Genomic DNA, 17447 nt, shown 5'->3' on the forward strand with positions numbered 1-17447 from the left:
TTTCTCGGTGCTGCACGGCATTTTACAAACTTCCTCTTGTCTCTTCCTTTCTGAAACCTAACCCCCCTTTCTCTTCTGCTCCTTTGCCCCCCCCCCCAGGGAGCTGCTTCCTGTGCCTGGTGGACGTGGTGCCCGTCAAGAACGAGGATGGCTCCGTCATCATGTTCATCCTCAACTTTGAGGTGGTGATGGAGAGGGACCTTCTGACCAGCCCCGTCAAGAACACCAACCACTGGGTCTCCCCAGCCGCCTGGCTGCCCACAGGTAGGGGGGGCCCTATGTGTGGGCGGGGGGTGTCACCCTCCTGCAACCCCCTCTCCCCTCCCCTCCCATCCCAGAAGGCTCTAAGGGAACCCATACACAGGTGGAACATGGGGTGGTCTCAGGGCCAGACGGAGGTCTGATGTGGCCCTCAGCTCCTGAAGGTAATGGGGCCCTTTCGATGTCCACCTGTCCTTTGTCAACAACAAATTGCCACTATTTTTTGTGTTGAATAAATGCTATATGGCAGGGGTAGGCTACCGGATCTGGCCCAATCGCCTTCTAAATCCGGTCCACGGACGGTCCGGGAATCAGCATGTTTTTACATGAGTAGAATGTGTGCTTTTATTTAAAATGCATCTCTGGGTTATTTGTGGGGCATAGGAATTAATTCATCCCCCCCCAAAAAAAAATATAGTCCTGCCCACCACATGGTCTGAGGGATGGTGGACCAGCCCCCTGCTGAAAAAGGTTGCTGACCCCTGCTATATGGTAATTTATGAACCTAATAGGTATGTAAAGCCATTTGCACATCACAAAATATGTATTTTATCAAAGCAATTGTTGGACTGAGATACAATTAAGAAGAAGTATATTAATAGTGAAATACAATTAAGAAGAAGTATATTAATAGTGAAATAATTGCCAGTGATATTTTAGGGAGCAGGCTAGCAGGCGGGGCCCATGACTTACCTCATAGGAGTCTACACAACACAAAACACAGTTGATGTACTGTGGTGCCTCGCAAGACGAAATTAATTCGTTCCGCGAATTTTTTCGTCTAGCGAATTTTTCGTCTTGCGAAGCACGAAATCCCATAGGAATGCATTGAAAATCAATTAATACGTTCCTATGGTCAAAAAAAGTCCAAACAAAGCCAAATTTGGTACAACAAGAGTTTATTAAGTGCTCTTTAAAGTCACACATACTGTAAAGAGCATTTCAAAATTCAAACCCAGAATTTTTTTTAAAAAACAGCAGAGTGGCCCAATGGTCACAGAAAATCATAAAAATGCAGGGGGAAAAAACAAGCTTCCAGATTCTTGCAAACCCCTCCCCAACTGTTCCCCCAGCCACCCAGCACACAGAAATTCAAACCCAGAAATTTTTTTAAAAAACAGCAGAGTGCCCCAATGGTCACAAAAAATCATAAAAATGCAGAAAAAAACCAAGCTTCCAGATTCTTGCAAACCCCTCCCCAACACCAAGTCCTTGAATTCCAAACACCCCAACCCAAAATCCAAAACCCCTCAAAAAAGTTTTAAAAGCTTAGCTTACCAAATGGCTGCAAAATAAGTTTTGGAAAAGCTTCAAAAATCACCAAAGGCTTTAAAAACCTCAAAAAAGGCTACTATGTACACTGCGTTCTATGAGTTGCTCCTCGAAGTCAAGTCACAACTGTATTAACGGTGTTAAGAAAAAGGAAACAAACTTGCAAGACGTTTCCGTCTTGCGAAGCAAGCCCATAGGGAAATTCGTCTTGCGAAGCAGCTCAAAAAACGGAAAACCCTTTCGTCTAGCGAGTTTTCCGTCTTGCGAGGCATTCGTCTTGCGGGGCACCACTGTATGTAGGTTTTGTTTATCTTATATTTTGGAAATGTACATCCAGTGTTTCCCTTTAAATTTTTTTGGGGGCTGCCAAGAGAGTGGGGCCCTAAGCTAGAGCTTGTTTAGCTTATACGTCAATCCAGCCCTGGGTGGTTTAGAGGAGCCCCCCCCCCACTGCACCCTCCCGCTGGGGCTCTTGCCCACCCTGGGCTGCCCAGTTCCTCCAGGGATGCTGTCTCAACCTGCCTGCCCGCTTCCTCGCCCTCGGCTGCAGAGGGGCTGCCCACCCTTGATGGCTTCTCTGCCGGAAAGTGACATTTATTTGGTCAGGTGAAAAAAAAGCAGAGGTGGAGCTCTGGGGAGGGGAAGGGTTAGTGACTTCACAGGACCGGCCAATCCGTCCTGTGCCCAGCTGTTTCCTCCTGCAAATGGGCAGAGCTGGTTTCTCTGGAGTTTGGCCCTGGGGAGGTGGCAGCGAGGGGGCTAAGCTCTGAAAAGCGGCCCTGAGAGCTAGAACAAAGGTTCACAAAGAGCAAATTTCTCTTTCCTTCTTTTTGAAATATTTTTATTCGTTTTTATCATTACACATTTGCACTCAAACAATTTATATAATCATTTCATGAGATTCTCTGAATCTTGTGACTCCCCCCCCCCCATCCCCTACATGGGTCCTTGTAACAGAAATCTACATATCCGTACGTTCTCCACAATTTTCATTTTTCAAATTATTCATAATCTTCGTCACTTTACAAGTGCTTCTTAGAGTCCAACTAAACTTTTGATTTGCTTACAATGGTCTCCTAAGTAAATTACATTTCCCCCCCATTCTTTTTCAAAGTCCTTCTTGATTCCTGCTTCTCTCGGTTAGTTTTTCCATTTTGGCAAAGTCCAGCCGTTCAGCTTGCGATTCTTCCTTAGTCGGGATTATTTCTGACTTCCATCTCTGAGCTAGTAGCATCCATGCAGCTGTTGTCGCAGACATAAACAGTCTTTTCTGGTCTTTTGGAATCTCTGTACCTATAATTCCTAATAGGAAAGCTTCTGGTTTTTAAACAAATTTTAACTTTTTTTTACTTTTTTAATATACATTTTTATTAGTTTTTTAACATATCATTTTCAACAGTAATTAAACATACTTTTACATCTTATTCAATTTTTTTGAATTCCATCAATCCTGTCTGAAAATTTTCCAATCTAGTCTCTTAGTATGCATTTCTTATTTTCCCTGTTACATTTCAAACTCATAACCAATATCTCTATCTTTTCCTACTTTGAAACGCTTCATGTATTTCTCCTTCCAAAACTTCTTGTAGTCCTACTAGCGTAATTTGTGGATTACAGTTGCTCTTCAAATAATTCATATACTTCTTCCAATCTTCTGTAAATCTCTGGTCCCGCAGGTTTCAAATCCTTCCTGTCATTTTGTCCAATTCTGCGTAATCCATTATTTTCGTCTGCCATTCTTCTTTCATCAGAATTTCTTCTTGTTCCCATTTCTGGGCTAGCAATACTCTTGCCACAGTTGTTGCATATAAAAACAATCCAACATCTTGCCTATTAATGTCCTGACCTATAATACCAAGTAAAAATGCTTCTGGTTTTTAAAAAAATGTATATTTCAACATCTTTTTCATCTCATTATATATCATTTCCCAGAAGTTCTTTACTTTTTTACATTCCCACCACATATGATAAAATGTTCCTTTTTTTCTCTTTACATTTCCAACATTTATTATTTGTCTCATATAATGTTAACTTTCTTTTTTCATTTCATTATATATCATTTCCCAAAATGATTTTGTTACCTTACACGTCCACCACAAGTGATAGAAATCTCAGAACCCTACAGAGGACAAAGAGCGTTCAGCAGAAAGGACTAGAATCTAGAATGCTTGAGTCAAAGGGACCCCCAGAGAACATCTAGTCCAACCCAGGGCAAGACCTGAATCCCAGCCGAAGTATCTCTTGATGGGGAATTTCTCAGGCGCCCTCTGGGAAGGGTTGCAATGGGGCCTCATCCAGGGTGAGTTGGGAGGGGCAGCCCCTAACACCTTCCTCCAACTTTTAACCCTTTCCAGGTCGGGGCAAGTCCTTCCGCCTGAAGCTCCCGGCACTGCTGGCGCTGGCGGGCAGCAAGCAGTCTCTCCCGCAGGATGACCCGGACGAGGCGGTGGTGGTGGTGGACTTCTGCAAGCAGAGCAGCGAGTCGGTGGCGCTGGAAGAGGTCACCTCCTCGCTGGACAACAACTGCCTGGGGTGCGGGGAGCCCGAGGACCGGCAGGCGCTGATGGAGCGCCAGGGGGGCGGGGCCTCGGAGCCGCCCGTCACCCACTCCTCCCCCCGGGCCGAGAAGACCCGCCTCAACCTGGACGCCTCCTTCTCCAACTGCAGCCTGACTCGCACCCGCTCCCGGGAGAGCTTCTACAGCGTGCGCAGAGCCTCCTCCGTGGACGACATCGAGGCCATGAAGGGCGAGGGGGAGAAGGGCCGTGGGCACAGCCGCCACGCCAGCACAGGTAGGGAGCAGAGGAGCTGGGGGGGCTCAGGGTCTTCCCTGCCCCTCAGTCCCACGGCAGAGTCAGGGTGCTCCAGTCTCTCCGACTATGTGGGTCCTTCGGCACACTCGGCGTGGAATCTCCCTAGCGCAAATTAAAGCGCTCACAATCGGTTCCACATACACAATCCACCGGTGCCAACTCCAGGCGGCCCTGGGGGACCCCCAAAAATTGTCATGGGTGCTCAGCACCCATCTGCGGGACCTTGGGCATTGCTTCCCGTCCGAGGCTTCGGGGGGCCTTGGAAGCAGCGCCTGAGGCCTTGCAGGGCCCCCACTTCCAGGGGCCACGAGGTCACATGACATCAGCATCACTGGGCACCCATGATCTGGGGCCCAAGTTGGCGCCCCAACGCAATCAATAGATTTAATTAAATATATATACTTAAATGGACAAGTAGTAGAATTCTAGAGCTGTAGTGTTGGAAGGGACCCAAAGGGTCATCTAATCCACCCCCTGCAAGGCAGGAATTTAGATTGATGATGATGATAATTATTATTATTATTATTATTATTATTTATTATTATTTATATCCCACCCATCTGGCTGGGTATCCCCAGCCACTCTGGGCAGCTCCCAAAAGAACACTAAAAACAGAATAAAACATCAAACATTGAAAACTTCCCTAAACAGGGCTGCCTTCAGATGTCTTCTAAAAGTCAGAGAGTTGTTTATTTCCTTGACATCTGATGGGAGGGTGTTCCACAGGGCGGGTGCCACCACCAAGAAGGCCCTCTGCCTGGTTCCCTGTATCCTCACTTCTTGCAGGGAGGGAACTGGCAGAAGGCCCTTGGAGCTGGACCTCAGTGTCCGGGTAGAACAATGGGGGTGGAGACGCCCCTTCAGATTTAATGCACCAACAGTTGTTTGTGCTTTCGCTAGCAATGCATGGCACAAAAAGTAAATTGCAAAGAGATGAAGATGTTTTTCTCAAATGTTGCCAAGGGCCAAGAAAGGCATTGTGGGCCAAGGGTTGGAGCACCCCGGCACAGTTAACCTCTGGAACTCCCTGCCACAGGAGCTGGGATGGCTTTGAAGGAGGGTTGGGCAGAGGAGGAGAGGACTGTTGGCGGCTCCTGTCCAGCATTGTTAGACCCTGAACCGCAGGAGGGGAAAGTGTTGCTCTTGTGCTCAAATCCGGCTTGTGGGTTTCCCATGGGGGCAGCTGAGTGACCCCTTTGAGAGCAGGAGGCTGCACTCAGTGGGTCCCCTTGGGCCTGATCTAGCCCCTTCTAGTCCGTCTCCCTGGAGGCTCAGCTGAGCCTGGGACTCGGATCTGAGGCTCCACTGTGTGTTGGAGGGCAGAGAGGGGTCCCGAGGGACGGAGAAGGAGGCCAGCAAGCTCTCTGGGGTTTCCCACCTGGCCTCTGTGTCCCCGGCAGGCGCCATGAACAACGTCCGCAGCCACCTGCTGAACTCCACCTCCGACTCGGACCTGATCCGCTACCGAGCCATCAGCAAGATCCCCCAGATCACCCTCAACTTTGTGGACTTCAAGGCAGAGGCCTTCCTGACGTCGCCCTCCAATGAGAAGGAGATCATTGCCTCCAGCAAGCTCAAGGATCGCACTCACAACGTCACCGAGAAGGTCACCCAGGTAGGCTGGCCGAGCGGGACCTGGAGGTGGTGGTCAGGTGTGGGCAGAGACACCCAGGGGTGGCCTGGCATGGGCTGGCAGAGGTGCCCAGAGGCCCCAGCCGCTGTCTCTGAGAAGGGACAGGGACCCTTCCAGCTATTTATTCCATTTGATTTTGATTTAATAGTTCTGCATTGCAGGCAGTTGGACTTGAAGACCCTTGGGGGGGGGTCTCTCTCTGATTTTTGATTCTGTAGCTAAGTTAGGGCCCCATGGAGGCTGCGGAGGAAGAGATGAAGGCATTGTTAGTCTTTATTACGTTTTATCACGATTTAATATTGCTGCACTCCTGGGGGCTGCCCTAGATGACGCTTGGGATCCCTTCCGACTCTGCTATTCGACGATTCTAGGATTTGTATTCTGCTTTTCCAGCAACAAACATTGAGCTCACAATGATCACAAGAGCAAAGGGGGGGATGTAAGCACCGTAATGTCAAAGGCAGTAAAACAAAGCAGACAGCTGCAACAAATTATTAATCAAAACAATGCGAATAAGTAAAATCATAATTCAAAATGAATGCGGGCCCTGCCTACGCTGAGGTCTACATGGCACCTCAGTGGATCGGGCCCCTGCGCCCAAGCGTTGACACTTCCCTCGGGCTCAAAGTAATCCTTGTGGGTCTGGAAGGGAGATGGGATGCCCTCTGCATATGTTTGTGTATCCTCTATGAGAAAAGGTGTTCCAAGCATTGGAGGGTTTCTCTCCCAGGTTCTGCTCTTCCTTTCTGCATCTAAGTGTTAAACTGTGGGACTCCCTGCCACATGAGGCAGCGATGTCCACCAACTGGATGACTTGGAAAAGAGTATTAGATAAATCCATGGAGGGGGAGGGGGCTATGGGGGGCTCCTATCCAGGATGGCTCTACTCCAGGAGTGAAAAGTTGCTCTTGTGCTTGAATCCTGCTGGTGGGTTTCGAGCAGGAACATCTGGTTGGCCCCTGTGAAAACAGGACAAGATGGACCCCCTTTGCCTTCAGCCAGGCTCATTTGATGTTCTTGTGGAACCTCCAGACCCAGAGGCAGTCTATCTCTAGACCATGGGTAGGCAAACTAAGGCCCAGGGGCCGGATCCGGCCCAATCGCCTTCTAAATCTGGCCCACATATGGTCCGGGAATCAGCGTGTTTTTACATGAGTAGAATGTGTGCTTTTATTGAAAATGCATCTCTGGGTTATTTGTGGGGCATAGGAATTCATTTTTTTTTCCAAAATATAGTCCGGCCCCCCCACATGTTCTGAGGGACGGTGGACCGGCCCCCGGCTGAAAAAGTTTGCTGACCCCTGATCTAGACTGAGGTTCTTAGGAGTATTTGACCACAGTGAGAACAGGATCCTGGACTGGGTGAGCCACTGGCCTGATCCGGCAGGCTCTTCTTAGGTACATAGTAGCTGGGAAATTCTCTTCTGCTGCCTCTCATTGAGGGCCATATTGGGGGTGTCAGAGTTGGCTTGGCTACAGGCAGGGGTGTTGTGTGTGTGTGTGTGTGATGAGGGGGTCCTCCCCCCTTCCTGCAGCGGAGGTCTCTGCTCCCCCCCCCGAAATCTCTGGGTGCCTCCTCTGCCTTGCGGCACATGCTCTGGCAGTCTGGATCAGGGACGATGTGGAGAGCAGCTGGGAAGAAGAAGCCTGGCCACCAGAGGATTTGGCAACGTTGAGTCTGGAGAAGAGGAGACATGAGAGCCACCTTCAAATATCTGAAGGGCGGAGCTCGCTTCTTTTCTGCTGCCCTTTCCAGAGGGCAGGATCTGAACCCATGGCTCCAAGGTGCAAGAAAAGAGATTCCGACTAAACATCAGGAAGGACTTTCTGACAGCAAGAGCCATTCAACAGGGGAGCAGACTCCCTCACAAGGGGGCGGACTCTCCTCCATTTGAGATGGCCAGGCAAAGGTCCGGTGGCTAATAATAATAATAATAATTTATTTATACCCCCCCCCACTGTGGACAGCTCCCAACAGATTGAAAACAGAATAAAACATCAAACATTTAAAACTTCCCTAAACAGGGCTGCTTTCAGATGTCTTCTAAAAGTCAGATAGTTGTTTATTTCCTTGACATCTGAAGGGAGGGCGTTCCACAGGGAGGGCGCCACCACCGAGAAGGCCTCTGCCTGGTTCACTGTAACTTGGCTTCTCGCAGGGAGGGGACCGCAAGAAGGCCCTCAGAACTGGACCTCAGTTTCCGGGCAGAACGATGAGGGTGGAGATGCTCCTTCAGGTCCACTGGGCCGATCTCTCACGGATGCTGTAGTTTGGATTCCTGCCTTGCAGAGGGTTGGACTAGATGACCCTGGGGTTCCCTTCCAACCCTACAGTTCTGTGATTTCCTTCCTGCCTCTCTCTGGTTAAGGGAGCTGGGTGTGGCAGAATTGGGGAGAGCCCAGTGGAGCCCCCACGCCTGCCTCTTCCTTGCACCACTGCCTTCCCCGCCCCTCCGGCATGAGTTTTTGCAGACCTTCTGCCAGCGGTGAGGTCATCGCACGCTCCTTCTGCCCAGGGGTGAGATGTCTCCTGTCCCAGGTTCAAAGCCAGGGCTCAGCCTGGGTGTCTGCTTCCCGGGCCGAGAACGCAGGGGTGTCTCTGGGCCACGTGCAGAGTGCCTCTCTTGCCACTGCTTTTCCGTGGGATGAGGGAAATTAGAGTGTCCTTCAGAGAAAGTGCACATCTCTCCTTCCAGGAAATTGATGGAAGGAAGATCTGCGGCCAGAGAGGGGAAACCATATTAAAATGCTTGGCGGGATTTATAGATGTTTTCTCCCTCCGTCTCGCTTGCAAGAACCTTCCCCGTAAAATATGACCCTCCCTCTCCCCGCACGTCCTTCGCGCGGCTGCCAGGCTCCTCGTGAGAATCTCCAGGCCGCGAGGAGGGCGGAAGGAGGGAGAGCAGGTCTTGCTGCTCTTCTGCCATCTTAGTGGAGAGACGGAGAGCTCAATCCGAAATAAAAGGAATCCGCTCGAAGCAAGTGACCCAGAGAGCCGGACGGAGCTTGGCTCAAGCTTCTCTGCAGAAGGGGCTCCTCCTCCTCTGGGGCTGTGAATCGGCGCACGGATCCGATCCAAGGTGCTAGGAAGCAGGTGGGGGCAGTTTCTGTGCTGGGGGGTGGGGAATTTAGTCCCATTCAGACTCAAGGTTTCGTTGTTATTTAGTCGTTTAGTCGTGTCCGCTTCTTCGTGACCCCCTGGACCAGAGCACGCCAGACCCTCCTGTCTTCCACTGCCTCCCTCATGTTGGGAACCTCGAGAACACTGTCCCACCATCTCGTCCTCTGTCGTCCCCTTCTCCTTGTGCCCTCCATCTTTCCCAACATCAGGGTCTTTTCCAGGGAGTCTTCTCTTCTCATGAGGTGGCCAAAGTATTGGAGTCTCAGCTTCAGGATCTGTCCTTCCAGTGAGCACTCAGGGCTGATTTCCTTCAGAACTGATAGGTTTGATCTTCTTGCAGTCCGTGTCTTCTTGCAGTCAAGAGTCTCCTCCAGCACCAGAATTCAAAAGCATCAATTCTTTGGCGATCAGCCTTCTTTATGGTCCAGCTCTCACTTCCATACATCACGACTGGGAAAACCATAGCTTTAACTATACGGGCCTTTGTTGGCAAGGTGATGTCTCTGCTTTTTAAGATGCTGTCTAGGTTTGGACTCAAAGTTAGGATCCTCTTTTCCATCCTTACCTGAAGATGCCGTAATATTAGAGGCTACCGTCCACACACTTTCTCTGTGCAGATACTGGTGGTTAGGTAAACTTCTTTCTAAACTAAAAATAAAAAAATTGTCCTGTAGCACCTTATAGACCAACTAAGTTCTGGGTATGTGCTTTTGTGTGCATGCACACTTCTTCGGATACATGGAAACAGAAGTCCCCAGACCCTTATATATAGTGGGAGAGTGGGGAGGGGTATTACTCAGAAGGGCAGCAGGAGATGGGCAATTGGCTCAATGGGTCCGGTCAACCTGTTAACGACTGCAATTAGTCCTGAACTTAGCATGTGTAATGAGACAACTGTTTAGCAGAGCTTCTCTTTCTTTCTCTGGAAGTGGTGAACAATCAGGAAGGTGTTTTAAAGATGACTCACCAAACTTTAAATTCTCAGTCAAAAGGTTTTATTCCCAGACCAGCATTAAGGTTGCAAAAGAAATGGGTTGACTGTTAACAGTGAGCCAAGACTATCAAACAAAAGCCTTATCTCCTCCAGCACATTGTGAATCACAGCAACAGGACTCACAGGCAGGACTCTTCAGACAGACATTTTGCTATCGGGTATCTGCAAACAGAGTGGTCTCCTTTTCATTAGCACTTCCAGCTGACACCAATTATGGTCACAGTGCCACTCCCAAATGTAAAGGGAAAAACTCTGGAACCTGTCAGAAACTTCAACTTGTTTCTTTGCAGAATGATTCCCTAACACAGGGGTCTGCAACCTGCGGTCCATGGGCTGGATGCGGCCCACAAAGACCATTTTACTGGCCCCGGAGCCGCCCCCGAACCAAGCTTAGTGAGTCCTCCGCATGCTGCGCTAAACCGGTGCAGCACGGGGACTCGCCGAGCAGTGCCAAAAATCGCGTCTGCGCACACACAGATACCGGAAATCGCTTCTGTGCATGCTCAGACGCCGAAAATCGCTTCTGCACAGGTGCGACTTTTGGCATCTGGGCATGCGCAGAAGTGATTTCTGGTGTCGTGGACATACGCAGACACGATTTCCAGTGTTGTGCTGTGCCAGTGTGGCCCACGGACGATCTTTGTGGGAGTGATCCAGCCCATGGCCGGTAAGCCTTGCTGACCCCTGCCCTAAAACATAAGGAGTCAAACCCAAGATCTTGCATGCAAAGGAGACACTCTAACCACTGATCTACGGGCCCCTAGAGCTCGTGTTGCCCTAATTCTGCCTGCCATTTGAAACCCTTTTTAATGCTGGATCCTGGCCTGGGACCTGGGGCAGGTCATGAATAAATACAATAATAGTTGTAACTAATAAACAATGAAAACACTTAGGGGAAAGTTGCCCACCTCACACTCCTCCTCCTCTTCTTCTTCTTCTTATTATTACTACTATTATTACTACTATTATTATTTACCCCACCCATCTGGCTGGATTGCCCCAACCCCTTCCACCCTGATAAGGGCAAAGAGGAGGAGGAAGCTGCCCCCCCCCTAAGAGGGCTGTCAGTGAGAGAATGCAAAATCCCATCAGAAGCTCAATGGCCATCTCTCTTCCTCGCCCCCCCAGCCGCCCCCCAGCACCCTTCCTCTGGCCCCTCCCAGGGTCCTGGCTCTCCGCCCCCCCCTGCAGAACTTGTCCAGACAGAATGAGGCCACTTCCTTGCGCCCTGTGGTGGGGAGGGGCTGTGGTGCGCTTACCAAAGTGTGCGTCCGCCGCCCCCCCTCGCGGCAGCCAGCGATGGGTCCATCAAGAGCTGTGTGCACATTGGCCTGATGAGGCTGGCATCCTGCCAGGGCCTGGCAGGCTCAGCTCCCCTGAGTACCTGCACTCAGGATGGGCAGAGAGAAAGAAACAGGCTGGTAATTAAAGCATCTCCCCTCCGAAGAAAGGTTGGCACATTTGGGAAAAGGTGATTAAGGGGGATTTGATGGAGGGGTTTTCAGATTAGGCCTGGCGTGGAGGAAGCAGAGAGAGAAGCCTTTCCCTCCCTCTCTCCAAAGTCCTGAACGTCCTGGGAAGCTGAATGCCAGGAGATCCAGGACAGAGGAAAGGAAGACGTACTGTATTTTTTGCTCTGTAAGACGCACCAGACCACAAGACGCACCTAGTTTTTGGAGGAGGAAAACAAGAAAAAACATATTCTGAATCCCAGAAGGCAGAACAGCAAGAGGGATCGCTGCGCAGCGAAAGCAGCAATCCCTCTTGCTGTTCTGGCTTCTGGGATAGCTGCGCAGCCTGCATTCTCTCCATAAGACGCACACACATTTCCCCTTACTTTTTAGGAGGGAAAAAGTGAGTCTTATAGAGCAAAAAATACAGTACTTCATGCAACACGGAGTTAAACTGTGGAACTCACTCCCACAGTTGCTGGAAGCCACAGGAAGGGAGATGATGGTCCTGTGTTCAAATCCTTCTTGAGGGTTGCCCACAATAGACACCTGCTTGGCGCCGGTGACAAGAGAAGGCTGGACTGGGCAGGCCATTGGCTCTCCTTAGGCTCTTATGGAGCCTCCAGGCCCAGAGGCAGTCTATCTGGGCTACTGGGTTCTTGGAGGCATTCAGCCCCTGTGAGAAGAGGATGCGGGGCAGAGCCGAGTTTCCGCCCCAGGTGCCCCCTGCCCCGGGAGGCACGCCTGGGCCTCGAGGCCCTTCCCTGATTCTGAAGGGTCTCCGGCCTGGTTCCAGGTGGGGGGCGGCTGAGATGGGAAAGGCTCCATGTCATTCCTTGTGGCTGCAATGCTTGTGTTGCAGGGGGTTGGACTAGATGGCCTTTGGGATGTCCCTTCTGAGTCTACGGTTCTACAACGAGAAGGTTCATTGGAGGTTTTTAAGCAGAGGTTGGGTGGCCAGAGCTTTGTCAGGAATTATTCAGCTGTGGCCCGTGACTCCTGCATTGCAGGGGGCTGGTCTAGATGGCCTTTGGGGTGTCCTATGATTTTGTGCCGCTTCAGGGTGGAGCAGTGGCAATGAGGACGGCAAGTTGGAGGGGAGAGGGCCTTAACAAGCCCCCTCCTCGCCTCCCCAGCCCCAGGGCGTCTCTCCAGGCTCCTCATCCCCTCCAGACAGCCTTTGCCTCCCTCTGTCCTTGCTTAATCGAAGTGCTTATGGTGGGTGGTGGGAGCCGGGGGGGGGCATCCCGGGGCCTGACATGCAGAAGGTCCCCCCCCAGCCCCCACTGGCATCTCCAGACTCCAGGGAAGGCTGGGAAAGTCCAGTTTCTGACTCCCCTAAGAGCCCCTGAACACCGGCTGAGTTGTTCGAAAGAGGAAGGAGGAGGGCTGGAACCTTCCTTTATTTCTTCGGCGGCTGCAGAGCCCCTGCTCCGCGGGACGAAGGGGGCAGCTTCAGCCCCCCCCCCCCCGCCCGGCGTCTCCGGAGAGGGTGGAGGCAGAGCGACGCCCGACCCAGGGGAGAACGGCGGGCAGCTGCCGGCCCGTGTGCGGACAATGCAGAGCAACTTGGTGCTCTGAGGCTGCTTCCTCCGACGGGGCTGCGCTATGATCCAGCCGGGGCTGAGGCGAGCCTGGCCCCAGATGTGGGGCTGCTGGTGCGCGCCCCCTGGGGATGTGGCGAGGCCGCGCGGATGATGGATGGATGGTCTTCTTCCTGCCTCCCTTTGTCAGGAGAAGACCCCGAAGGGCTGGAGCGAAGCCCCTCTTCCGTGGGGCGGGGGCTGCTTGCGCACGCGCCCTCTCCGACTTTATGGCCCCATAAGTCCCGGCTGGCGGGCGGGCGGAGAGCGAGCGAGGGAGAGTTGGGGGCTGGGGGTGTCTCCGCCAAGCAGCCGCATCGGATGCCCGCAGCGCCTCCAAGGTGACCCCCGTGCCGCAGAGGGGAGCCCGGCCGAGGTGCGCCCCCCCCGGCCAGGGACTGGACCCCGCAGCGGGAGAGGGGAAGGATCTCGGGGGCCGGAGGTGCCTCTGGAGAATAGGGGAGGGCGGTGTGCTCCTGCCTTGTGCCTCAGTTTCCCCGACCGCACTCGGGGGAGGAGGAGAACCCCGGGAGCCAGTCAGGGCTCCGGAGCGGACTGATTCAGGAGCCGGGGGGTAAAGAGGAGGGATGGGGAGGGTATACATTCAGGAGCCCCCACCCCAGCACAGATCTCCCCGAGTGGGGCTGGGTGCGCGCTCGCTCTCGCTCAGTCTCCCTCTCCAAATGCTCATTGCCGCCGGAGCAGATGGACTCTCCCCTCCTTGGAGCAGAGCTGGGTGTGAGGATGCTCTGAGAGCAAGGAGGAGCCCGGGGGGGGCGGGGGGGGAGGCTGGCAGTGAGTGGGCGGAGGCCAGCCGGGGCCTCCCCGTGGGTGGGCCAAGGAGGGAGGGAGGGAGGGAGAGAGACCCTGGCATCTGTTCCCATCTGCTCAGCCTCCGCTGGTGAGGTGCCTGGCTGCCTCCCTCTCGCCCTCCTCGCCACCCCCCACGGCAGCGGAGGGGCGCGGCGGCCAGACCCCCCCAGCCCCCTCCCCCTGAGCCCCATGCCCTGAGCCAGGATCGTCGCTGCAGCGGGCATGTCTCAGGGCAGGAAGGACAGCGGCGTCGCGCAGCCAGAGGGCAAGAACGCGCGAGTGCGCCGGGCGGTGCGCATCTCCAGCCTGGTGGCGCAGGAGGTAGGGGGCTGTGGGGGGCGGGCAGCCCGCCAGGGGGCTTTCCAGAGGGGAGGGAGTCTGGTTCTTTCGAGGATGGGGTAGGGCGGGGAGAGCACTCTGCATGCGCTCAGAGGCTCCGGTGGGAGGTGGTGTGGGGCTCATGAAGTTCTGGCGAGTTCTGGGTTGGGAGGGAGGGGAGCCCCCTGTGCTGTTCTTTGCCCGAACCCCTGCACTTTGGGGGGGCACCCAGAAGGAGGGTCTTCAGGGCACCAGGAGCGAATTCTGCTGGGTCTTCTGCAGACACCCTGGCCCTGGCCTGCCCTTTCCTGACCTTGTTTCCTGATCTGCATCCAACTGTTGCTCCCAAATATTTATGTGACACCAGCTGGACACTCAGTGATGCCTGACCCAGCCGCCGATGCCACAGGGAGCCATAGATCCCTATGCGCCTGGAGGGGGCTGGCTGAGGGGACCCCTGCTGCCCCCCCAGGCAGAAGAACTGCTTTGGGGGTTGCAGAGGAAAGGGGGAGTGAAGAGTTTGGGGGTTCAGGATGAAGGCTTTCTGGGGCAGCTGGGCAGGTCATTCTCTGGAGCAGAGAGTCTTATTACTATCATTACTGATTGGTATTATTTATTATTGCCTTGTTATTATTAGTGCCTTATTACAGAACATGCCATGAGGGTGGGGAGGGGGCTTTAAATACCGATCCCCCCCCCATGAAAAACAGAGAAGGGACGTTGGCGCTGTTTTGTTGCAGAGGTCAGGCATGTATTCCGAGACCATCCCTGATTCTTTGGGTGCTGTTCAGCTACATCCTACTCAGTGTAGGTGCATTGATACCAATGGACCTCTCTTCATCATGGTCATTAATTCAAATGGGTCTACTCTGAGCAGAGATTTGCTGAATGTCGCCTTTAGCGTCAGTGCGTGCAAACTGGAAGGGGAAGCAGGGAGACTGTGCATTAAAGTTCCTTTTAGCCCCCCATGGCTGGCGATGAATCCCCCCCACACATCACCATGCAGTCCAAAAGTGTTGCTAAACCAAATTTTTTTTTGGGGGGGGGGGAGTCTTGGTTCCCCTCCTCCTTAGTGTCTCTCTTCCTTTCCCTGATGTAGCCCTTCCAGCCACCCGGCTCTTTGGATCTCCGCTTGCAATCAGATCCTGCCCCTGGTTCTCCAGAGTCCCCCCCCCCCTTCGATTAATGGGCAACTCCAGCAGACTCTGCCTTGTGCCGGGGGCTACGATCCTGCAGGGAGGCTGACATTCATCTTTTGGACATGACCAAGCAGCAGGTTCAGTGGGGAACGGCAGGAGCAATTACTGGGGAGGGGGCTGAAAAAAGTGCCCCCTCCCACCTTTGCTCCATCTACATTGCTGTATTTTGATACATTTTGTGGAGGGAGGGAGACTGATGGTGTTAGGACTACTTGATGCTTATGCTGCTCCTAATACAGCTCTGTTGAGCTTTAGATCACAGGGGGTTGGACTAGATGGCCCTTGGGGGTCCTTTCCAAACCTACAATTCTAAGATTTTTTTAAAATAAAAAATATGTATTTAATTTGTGTGCTGCCAGTAGTCTAGGCATTTTGCTGTGGGGGTTTGATGGTAGCCGCCCCCCCCCACCTGGTGGCTTCCAGATGCTTTGGGCAACAGTTTCCGCCCGTCCCGGCCAGGTCCACATCTGGAGCACAGCTGTTGCAAGTGGCAGCCCCAGACGTCTGGAGAGGCAGGACACTTGTCCTTGCGGTTTGGGGACCCTTTGACTGGGAGCCACTTCGGAACTAACTTTGGTTTGGGAACATCGTAATAGCAAAAAATCGCCATAAAAATGTCTGCTCAGAATTAGGGGCGCAGGAAGCTGCCTTCTCCCAAGTCCGGCTCTGGGGCCAGTCCACTTCAGCATTCCCTACACTGACCGGCAGCAATGGCTCTCCTGGGTTTTGGACAGGGGTCTGTCTCCCAGCCCTACCTGGGTTGAACCAGGGCCATCTGCATGCCAAGCAGGTGTTCTGACACGGAGCTCTGGCCCTTGAGCTCTTTCCAGAGATTTCTTTGCTTGCTTGCTTGCTTGCTTGCTTGCTTGCTTGCTTGTGACCCGGAAACTACAACTAATCCAGAATGAGGCAGTGACTGGGAGCGGCCGCCGAGACCATATAACACCGGTCTTGAAAGACCTACACTGGCTCCCAGTACGTTTCCGAACACAATTCAAAGTGTTGGTGCTGACCTTTAAAGCCCTAAACGGCCTCGGTCCTGTATATCTGAAGGAGCGTCTCCACCCCCATTGTTCTGCCCGGACACTGAGGTCCAGCGCAGAGGGCCTTCTGGCGGTTCCCTCCCTGCGAGAAGGCAAGTTACAGGGAACCAAGCAGAGGGCCTTCTTGGTGGTGGCGCCCGCCCTGTGGAACGCCCTCCCACCAGATGTCAAAGAGAACAACAACTACCAGACTTTTAGAAGACATCTGAAGGCAGCCCTCTCTAGGGAAGCTTTTAATGTTTGATGTATTACCATACAGTGGTACCTTGGGTTACATATGCTTTAGGTTACATATGCTTCAGGTTACAGACTCCGCTAACCCAGAAATAGTACCTCGGGTTAAGAACTTTGCTTCAGAATGAGAACAGAAATCGTGCTCTGGCGGCGCAGCGGCAGCAGGAGGCCCCATTAGCTAAAGTGGTGCTTCAGGTCAAGAACAGTTTCAGGTTAAGAACGGACCTCCGGAACGAATTAAGTACTTAACCCGAGCTATCACCGTATTTTAATATTTTGTTGGAAGCCGCCCAGAGTGGCTGGGGAAGCCCAGCCAGATGGGCGGGGTATAAAAATTTTTTTTTAATATTATTATCATCATCATCATCATTAATATTATTTTTATTTGTTGGGGTCCCAGCTGGACCCGCTGCTCTTATGGTCATCTCTCCTCCTCGGAGGTTTCCAAGCAGAGTCTGGGATGCTTTCGTTGCGATTCCTGCCTTGTGGGGGCTCGGACTCAGTGGCCCTTGGCATCCCTTCCGGTTCCAGGGGTCTCCCAGTGGAGTCTCCTTCGTGGGAGAAGAGCTTTAAACAGAGGTCCTTTGGTCAGCGGTCAGGGATTTGCCAACCGCCATTCCTGCCTTGCTGGGTCTAGATGGCCGCTTGGGGTCTCTCCCAAGTCTATGGTTCTGTCTTTCTGCAAGGTGTGGGGAGGGCCTGGTCTGCTCCC

At 52.6% G+C, this 17447-nt stretch overlaps 1 protein-coding gene across 1 annotated transcript in view; it reads left to right on the plus strand.

The window, feature by feature from the left end:
- Nucleotides 1–17447, plus strand: part of KCNH2 (potassium voltage-gated channel subfamily H member 2) — a 76633-nt gene that overhangs the window by 30384 nt on the left and 28802 nt on the right. The window contains exons 3-5 of the mRNA XM_053409698.1: nucleotides 100–264; nucleotides 3888–4325; nucleotides 5747–5961. Of these exons, the coding sequence (XP_053265673.1) occupies nucleotides 100–264; nucleotides 3888–4325; nucleotides 5747–5961 (818 nt within the window). The remainder of the gene's footprint in view (nucleotides 1–99; nucleotides 265–3887; nucleotides 4326–5746; nucleotides 5962–17447) is intronic.

This window comes from Podarcis raffonei, chromosome 12 (assembly GCF_027172205.1).
Source record: "Podarcis raffonei isolate rPodRaf1 chromosome 12, rPodRaf1.pri, whole genome shotgun sequence".
In the NCBI taxonomy this organism is placed as follows: Eukaryota; Metazoa; Chordata; class Lepidosauria; order Squamata; family Lacertidae; genus Podarcis; species Podarcis raffonei.